Genomic DNA, 8,463 nt, shown 5'->3' on the forward strand with positions numbered 1-8,463 from the left:
GCACCCTGCGCCGTGTGCTCTCATGGGGCTGGCAGAGCGTTCTCTGGCTGTACCACCGCTTTGTGCGTTAGCCAGCAGAGCTGTGCTGTGCTGCCTTTCCCTGGTAGGCACGCTGCAGTGCTGCCCCACAAACACGCAGCTGCTTTTCCTCCCGACGGCACTGCAGCCCCATCCGGGCTGTGCATCTCGGTGTGAATACAGCATCAGCAAGTGTGAGCCTGCCGTGTTGTGCTGTGGCTTCGTCCCCGTTTGTAGCCAACAGTGTGGCCTGGCTGTGTTGGGTCTGTGTCAGGGACAGAGATGGACAGCGGGTGTCTGGCAATGCCCTCATGCTGCTGGGAGAGCATGGAGTGTCCGGGCAGAGGAAGCAGCACTCATGGGATGGGAGCAGTGCCCACGGGATGGGGACTACACCCACGGGAAGGGATCCATCCCACTTCAGCTCAGGGTGGGGATGGGGTCGGTCACAGGGCCCTCACTGCCCTCACATCCCCACAGGGTTTGGGGAGATCCCTGAGCACGGCACATGGAGGGACTAAAGGATAATTACGGTAATTAGTGTAATATTTGTGTTTTAATTAGCACTCTGCATGCATCATTGCTTCCTACTGCTCCCAGTGACCCAGGATGCTGTCAGCAGCATCAGCACTGTTCTGAAACCAGCGGGAATCAGTGCCCGGACACAGCCCGTCCCCACGAGGGGCCTCTGGAAAAGGGAGGAGGAACTGCAGCTGTTGTTCCCTGAAGCCGTCAGGAGGAACTGGAGCCCCCAAGGGATCGCGGGGCTGCTGAGCTCTGGGCTCTGTCCCAACAGAAAGTGAAAGCAGTCCTGCTGCTCCTGTGGCCCTCGGGTGAACCAAAGCCCGGGCTGAGCCGCTCCCATTCCCAAAAGTCACACTGAGCAGAAACCACACCAATGACTCCATTTGTCATTGGGGAATACAAGCCATGTGTGATGCTGTGCTACAAAAATAGTAAGCATAGGGATGTATACTGTGGCTAAACGGGTCTGTAGGGGATGTGTAATATGCCAGAAAGTGAAAAATAAGGCTATCAGAAACCGGTAGGTATCGTGAAGAAATTCTTCAAGACAAGGGTGGTGAGGCTGTAAATCAAGTTTCCCAGAAGAGCTGTTGTTGTCCCATCCCTGGCAGTGCCGGAGTCCAGGCTGGATGTGGCTTTGGCACAGTGGGCGGTGTCCCCGCAGTGGGGCAGCTCAGATGTGGCCAACTGTGGGGTGCAGCAGGCCCAGCAGTGGTGGTGGGGGAAGGGACCATTCCCTCTGCTCTGTGCTGCAGCCTAACCTCGAGCACAGAGTGCAGGTTGGGTGCTGCTGTGTGAGAAGGGCATGGAGCTGTTAGAGAGCGTCCAAAGGAGGGCTGTGGAGGTGGGGAAGGGCAATGGGTGTGAGGAGAGCCGAGGGCCCTGGGTTTGTTGTGCCCAGAGCAGAGGAGACTGAGGGGAGGGCTCATGGCCCTACAGTTCCTTATGCTCCAAGGAAGAGACCCCACAGCCTCGGGGTCCTTTTGCCAGTGCTGCAGCACTGCATGGCACAACAGTGCTTTCATTATCTGAGAGTGTAGTGACAGGTCATAGGTGAATGGCACTGACGTAAATAGAGGAAGGGTGGTGAAGCTGTAAATCAAGTTTCCCAGAAGAGCTGCTGATGCCCCAACTCTGGCAGTGCCCAAGTCCAGGCTGGATGTGTCCCCGCAGTGGGGCAGCTCAGATGTGGCCAACTGTGGAGCAGTGCCATCTGTGATCCCAGCACCGCCCTCCTCCTGAGCTGCCTCTAAAAGCGCTGCTGAGCTGCACAGCGGTTCCAGCCCCGGCCCTGCTGTGCAGGAGGAGAGCAGGAGCAGCACAGTGCAGCAGTCAGACCTGGGGACACAGCGCAGCGCTGCTTCGGTGAGTTGCCTGCAGCTCTGCTGCCACTACTGAAGGAAATTCCAAGGAAGCAGAATCTGCTTCCAGGAGTGGGTTCTGATTTCCATGAATGAGGGTCAGCCAACATTTCTTTCCAAAGACAAAGTCAATGGAGATGGGTAACTTCGATGCCATTTGGCTTTCTCCACGCACACACGGCTGTGGGACAGACCTGAGTCCCCAGAGATCGTCTGTGTCACCTTCATTGGCACAGGGAGGGAAGCAGGGCAGATTTTTGTCATTTTTACTTAAAATCTCTCTCCTTCCAGGCTCCCGGTGTGAGTGAGCTTTTCCAATGGCTGGAATCCCAATCAAAGGTGAGTGTCTCACCTACTGCACAGTTTGTGTATCTCAAGGCTGCCTTCCATCTCACCACTCTGAGAGCTGCGCAGATTTTGGCTGAGGCAGATGGAGCAGTGGTGTGCGGTGGATACAGCCTGAGATGCAGTGCAGAAGGGAAAGTCGTACCCCAAACCTCTCTGTCTCTGTGACCTTTGCATGGAAGCCATGCCCAGCTGAAGCTGTGCAGGGCAGGAAGGAGCTGAAAGGACAACGTTCACAAACACTGCTGCATTATCTGCTCAGTGTGTGACTGCTTGGAAAGGGAGAGTTCAGCCTGGGTTTCTGTTTACCCCGTGCATCCCTGGGACTTGGGGATCCGTGAGATCGCTTTCAATTTCTGTTTCTTCTATCAGAAGAGCCCTGGGTGCAGCCATTTAAGAAGCCTGGAGTTGGACAGCCCTGGGCACCCTTAGGGCTGACCCTGAGGACCACTACTGGGGCAGGGGAGCTGGGCTGCCCACAGCATGTTGTTGGCGCTGGGCTGAAGCTGGAGCAGATCTTGGGGCAGTGGGTGCCACTGTTGGCTGTCTGGTACCAAACCCAGAGGAGCTGCTCCACTGGCCGCAGTTCCCAGCTGCTTCTCCATGGTGTGGGGAAGGTGTCGGTGGGAGCCGTGCTGTGCCCATTTCCGTCCAGCCGTGGGGCTTCGTGTCCCTTTTCCAGAGGATCCTTTGGTCAGAACCTTCTGTTTGGGCTTGGCTTCCTGCTGGGCACGATCTGTTTTCCTGTGGGAGAGCTGACAGATGTCTTCACTGGTGGTGAGGCTCCTTCCCATGTCTACCAGATCCTGAAGCTCCAGGTGTGGGTGAGAGGAGTGTATTTCGTCCCACGGTAATGGTGGAAGTGGTCCGAGAACCTCTTCATGAAACTGAATGTGCGTAAGTCCATGGGGCAGATGATATCCATCCTGGGGTTCTGAGAGAGACAGCTGATGTGGTTGCCAAGCTGCTCTCCATCATATCTGTAAAATCATTGCTGTCTGCTGAAGTCCCTGGTGACCAGAAAAAGGGAAACGTTACTCCCATTTTTAAGAAAGAGAGAGAGGATGATCCGGGGAACTGGTGAGTCTCACCTCTATGCTGGGAAGATCATGGAGCAGATCCTCCTAGAAGCTGTGTTAAGGCACATATGAGATAAGAGGTTATTTGAGACAGCCAGCATGGCTTCACCAAGGGCAGATCTTGCCTGACCAGCTGGTGGCCTTCTATGATGGAGTGACGACATTGGTGGATGGGGGAAGGGCGGTGGATGTCATCTACCTGGACTTCTGCAAGGCCTTTGACGTGATCCCTCACCACATCCTGCTCTCTAAATTGGAGAGGTGTGGGTTTGAAGTACGAACTGATCAATGGATTAAGAATTGGCTGGCTGGATGCAGCCAAAGGGCTGTGATCAATGGCTCTGTGTCAGGGTGCAGGCTGGCCACAAGCGGTGTCCCTCGGGGTCGGTCTTGGGACCGGTGCTCTTCAACATCTTCATCAGTGACAGACGATGGCATCGAGTGCACCCTCAGCAAGTTTGCAAGTGACACCAAGCTGAGCGGTGCAGTCAATACACGGAAGGAAGGGAAGCCATGCAGAAGGATCTGGACAGGTTGGAGAAGTGGGCCCATGTGAACCCAATGGGGTTCAGTAAGGCCAAGTGCAGGGTGCTGCTGTTGGGTCGGGGAAATGCCAGGTATTGATACAGACTGGGGAAGATCTCCTTGAGAGCAGCCCTGCAGAGAAGACTTGGGGGTCCTGGTGGACCAGACACTGGACATGAGCCGGCAGTGTGCGCCTGCAGCCCGGAATGCAGCCAGCTGTGTTCTGGGCTGCATTAAAAAGGGGTGGCAGCAGGGACAGGGAGGTGATCGTCCCCCTCTGCTCAGCTCTTGTGAGGCCCCACCTGCAGCACTGCGTCCTGGCCTGGGGAACCCAGCACAGGAAGGACGTGGAGCTGTGGGAGTGGGTCCAAGGGAGGCACTGAGATGGTCAGAGGGCTGGAGCAGCTCTGCTGTGAGGAAAGGTTGAGGGAAGTGGGCTTGTTTAGACTGGAGAAGAGAAGGCTCCGAGGAGACCTGGTTGTGGCCTTCCAGTGCTTGAAGGGAGTGTATAAGCAGGAAGGGGAACGGCTGATTGTGAGGGTGGGTGGTGATAGGACAAGGGGAATGGTTTTAACCTGAGACAGGGGAGGTTTAAGTTGGATGTGAGGAGGAAGTTTTTCAGCCAGAGGGTGGTGAGGCACTGGAACAGGTTGCCCAAGGAGGCTGTGGATGCCCCATCCCTGCAGGCATCCAAGGCCAGGCTGGATGTGGCTCTGGGCAGCCTGGGCTGCTGGTTGGTGACCTGCACACAGCAGGGGGTTGGGACTGGATGAGCACCGTGGGCCTTTGGAACCCAGGCTGTTCTAGGATTTTAAGATTCTATGATAGGGCCAGGAAGAGTTCAGCGAGCCCTGTGTGCCTGCTGGCAGCCGGCTCCAGCCCGTGCCCCGTCCCATCCCCGCAGTGCACAGCATGGCTCGGGGACACCTTTCCTCGTGGCCCCGGTCACTCCGTGGTGAGCAGGGCTGTCCCGGCACTGCAGGGCTCACACTGGTCTCTGCTTGTTCCACAGGATCCCAGCTGGGGATATTGCTGGTGGGCAAGACGGGGAGTGGGAAGAGTGCGACAGGGAACACCATCCTTGGGAAGAAGGCATTTGAATCTACGGTTTCGCTATGTTCAATAACCCTGGACTATGAAAAAGCTGAGAGTGACTTCCAGAGAAGACCAATTGTTGTTGTTGACACTCCTGGTCTTTTTAACACTAGAGGAGTCACTCTACAAGAAACAGCTGAAAAGATTGGAAATGCCCTTCGGAATTTCTATGGTGGGGTCCATGCCATCGTCCTGGTGATGCAGCTGAGCCAGGTCACTGAAGAATGCAAGCAAGTGGCTGAGTGGGTGACCAAGATTTTCCATGCTGAAGCACACAGGTACACCATCCTGTTATTCACCCGAGCAGAAGATCTACAGAAGCCCGAAGATCTGAAAGGTTTAATCGAAGACAACAAATTCCTCAAGGAGCTGGCAGCCAAGTGTGGAAATCGGTACATCGGTTTCAGCAACAGAGCCACTGGGGAGGCGAGGGATCGGCAGGTTGCAAAGCTCATCAACATGATTGATGCCATGGTAGAGAAGAATCGCAGTGCTCCGCGTTACACGCGAGAGATGTTGGAGAAACATGAAAAGAAATCTCCTGAACAGGTTGGTACCATCCTGTAGGCAGGAAGGGGTCGGTCAGAGAGGAAACATCTCCTCAACCATGCTGTTCCTGCTGCCCTTACAGTACACTCAGGGCATGTTGTGTGGTGGTGGGCCTTAAGGAGCTCTCGATAAGCGCTGAGCCTTGCTGTCTGGAGGAGTGTCTGCCCATGCCCTGGGTTCTGCTGTGCTGGGCAGTGCTGGGAGAAGGTGGTCACACAGCTGATGTAATTAGGACCAGTGCTGGCTGCCTCATGCTGGGTCTCATGGAGCTGGTGCTGAGCTGTGTGTGGCACAAGGCCTCGCTCCACGCTGGGTGAGAGCAGCCGGCAGGGAAAGTCTGGTGGGCGGCCCAATGTGCAGCACAGTCCCTTTGGGGCCATCAGCCCTTGCCCTGCTGTGGTGCAGGGATGCGGCAAGTCCTTGATGGTGAGGGGGAGATGCCCATGGTGTGAGAGCTGAGATGCTCTCTCCCTTTGCTCTTAGTTTTGTTATCAGCCCCAAGGGTATCTATGGGAATGCTATGTTTGTGGGATCTTTGGCCCCACACTGGCAGCCTCTCCATGTCTGTAGGCAGGAATGGGAGCTCCCCAGCTCTGAGGCACCTGCAGAATGTGCACATTGCACTGGTTGCTCTTGCAGCTCTTGGGATGCAAAGCCCCACACCTGATGCTGGGCTGCTGCTCGAGGAGCCACCTTCTGACCTGCAGGCCGATAGGACTGTGCTGCCAGCTCACCTCTTCGCCAGCTTCATCTCCTTTGGGACATCTCACTCACTGAGTAGACCAAGGGGAGCCTGTAGATGTAACCGTCTTGGGTTTCTGCAGTGCCTTCCATACTACTTCTTACTTCTTGCAAACGCAAGAATTTCAGGCTCTTTGATCATGGGGCAGTCTACTCAGCACCTGGCATGAGGTCTGCCAATGGGTATCAGCTATCCCAAAGGGGGAAACGGATCCTTGCCCAGGAGCTGGCGGGACTTGAAGAGAAGGCTTTAAACTAGATATGAAGGGGGAAGGGGATAAAACCAGGCCCACTAGAAATGAGCCTGGGGGAGTGGTAGTGGGATCAGGAGTGAGGCGAGGGGCTCAGCTGAAGTGCATCTACACCAGTGCAGCATGGGCAACAAGCAGGAGGAGTTAGAAGCGACTGTGTGCCAGGCTAACTATGACCTAGTTGCTATTACCGAAACTCGGTGGGACCACTCCCATGACCGGAGTGCTATGACAGATGGCTACGAGGTCTTCAGAAGGGATAGACGAGGAAGGAAGGGTGGTGGAGTGGCCCTTTATATTAAAGACTGTTTTGATGTTGAAGAGCTTGGGGTTGGGAATGATAAAGTTGAGTGTCTGTGGGTAAGGGTCAGGGATAAGGCCTGTAGGGGCGACATCTTGGTGGGGTCTGTTGTAGAGCAGGATGAAGAGTTGGATGAGGCATTCTATGAGCAGCTTGTGGAAGTCGCGCGGTCGCCAGCACTCATTCTCATGGGAGACTTCAGTTTCCCTGATAAATGTTGGAAATACAATACAGCGCAGAGGAAGCAGTCCAAGAGGTTTCTAGAGTGTGTGGAAGATAGCTTCCTTATGCAGCTGGTAGGAGAGCCTACCAAGGATGATGCCCTGCTAGACCTGCTCTTCACTAACAGAAAAAGACTGCTGGGAGATGTGAAGGCTGGGGACTGTCTTGAGCAGAGCGACCATGGAATTGTAGAATTCTCTATTCTTGCAGATATCAGAAGGGTGACTAGCAAAACTGCTATCTTGAACTTCAACAGGGCGGACTTTGACCTGCTCAGGACGCTTGGTTTGGGTTTGGCTTGCAGAAGGTGAAGCCAGGGGACCCTTACAACTGCATATATTCTGTGATCTCAGCATTGTCAAGGCACCCAGGAGGAGCGCAGGGATGCTCCATGCCCCCACCCTGGGCAAGCTTTCCATTCACAAAAGTCACACGCTGAGCAAAAACCACACCAATGACTCCATTTGTCATTGGGGAATACAAGCCATGTGTGATGCTGTGCTACAAAAATAGTAAGCATAGGGATGTATACTCTGGCTAAGCAGGTCTGTAGGGGATGTGTAATATGCCAGAAAGTGAAAAATAAGGCTATCAGAAACCGGTAGGTATCGTGAAGAAATTCTTCAAGACAAGAGTGGTGAGGCTGTAAATCAAGTTTCCCAGAAGAGCTGTTGTTGTCCCATCCCTGGCAGTGCCGGAGTCCAGGCTGGATGTGGCTTTGGCACAGTGGGCGGTGTCCCCGCAGTGGGGCAGCTCAGATGTGGCCAACTGTGGAGCAGTGCCACCTGTGATCCCAGCACCGCCCTCCTCCTGAGCTGCCTCTAAAAGCGCTGCTGAGCTGCACAGCGGTTCCAGCCCCGGCCCTGCTGTGCAGGAGGAGAGCAGGAGCAGCACAGTGCAGCAGTCAGACCTGGGGACACAGCGCAGCGCTGCTTCGGTGAGTTGCCTGCAGCTCTGCTGCCACTACCGGAAGAAATTCCAAGGAAGCAGAATCTGCTTCCAGGAGTGGGTTCTGATTTCCATGAATGAGGGTCAGCCAACATTTCTTTCCAAAGACAAAGTCAATGGAGACGGGTAACTTCGATGCCATTTGGCTTTCTCCATGCACACACGGCTGTGGGACAGACCTGAGTCCCCAGAGATCGTCTGTGTCACCTTCATTGGCACAGGGAGGGAAGCAGGGGAGGTTTGTGCCGCTCTCACTGAAAATCTCTCTCCTCCAGGCTCCCGGTGTGAGTGTGAGCGCTCTCCCGATGGCAGGACGTCGCAGAACAGGTGAGTGTCTGCCCTGTTCCCTGGTCGTGTGTGTCCTGAGGCTGCCTCCCATCTCCCCGCTCTGAGAGCTCGCAGAGCGAGGCTGAGGGCGGATGGGGCCGAGCGAGCCCTGTGTGCCTGCTGGCAGCCGGCTCCAGCCCGTGCCCCGTCCCGTCCCCGCAGTGCACAGCGTGGCT

At 55.3% G+C, this 8,463-nt stretch overlaps 3 protein-coding genes across 3 annotated transcripts in view; 2 read left to right on the top strand and 1 right to left on the bottom strand.

The window, feature by feature from the left end:
* Nucleotides 1-2,212, top strand: part of LOC100544421 (zinc finger protein 605-like) — a 21,457-nt gene extending 19,245 nt beyond the window's left edge. Inside the window, exon 6 of the mRNA XM_031557024.1 lies at nucleotides 2,196-2,212. Coding sequence (XP_031412884.1) covers nucleotides 2,196-2,212 — 17 coding nt within the window. The remainder of the gene's footprint in view (nucleotides 1-2,195) is intronic.
* The window catches only part of LOC104914582 (GTPase IMAP family member 7-like), a 104,986-nt gene that overhangs the window by 85,081 nt on the left and 11,442 nt on the right, over nucleotides 1-8,463 (bottom strand). The window lies entirely within an intron of this gene.
* Nucleotides 1,670-8,463, top strand: part of LOC100543547 (GTPase IMAP family member 8) — a 7,970-nt gene continuing 1,176 nt past the window's right edge. Inside the window, exons 1-4 of the mRNA XM_010724530.3 lie at nucleotides 1,670-1,908; nucleotides 2,196-2,243; nucleotides 4,866-5,497; nucleotides 8,236-8,287. Of these exons, the coding sequence (XP_010722832.1) occupies nucleotides 2,222-2,243; nucleotides 4,866-5,497; nucleotides 8,236-8,287 (706 nt within the window). The 5' untranslated portion in view covers nucleotides 1,670-1,908; nucleotides 2,196-2,221. The remainder of the gene's footprint in view (nucleotides 1,909-2,195; nucleotides 2,244-4,865; nucleotides 5,498-8,235; nucleotides 8,288-8,463) is intronic.

This window comes from Meleagris gallopavo, chromosome 29 (assembly GCF_000146605.3).
Source record: "Meleagris gallopavo isolate NT-WF06-2002-E0010 breed Aviagen turkey brand Nicholas breeding stock chromosome 29, Turkey_5.1, whole genome shotgun sequence".
NCBI classification, from domain to species: Eukaryota; Metazoa; Chordata; class Aves; order Galliformes; family Phasianidae; genus Meleagris; species Meleagris gallopavo.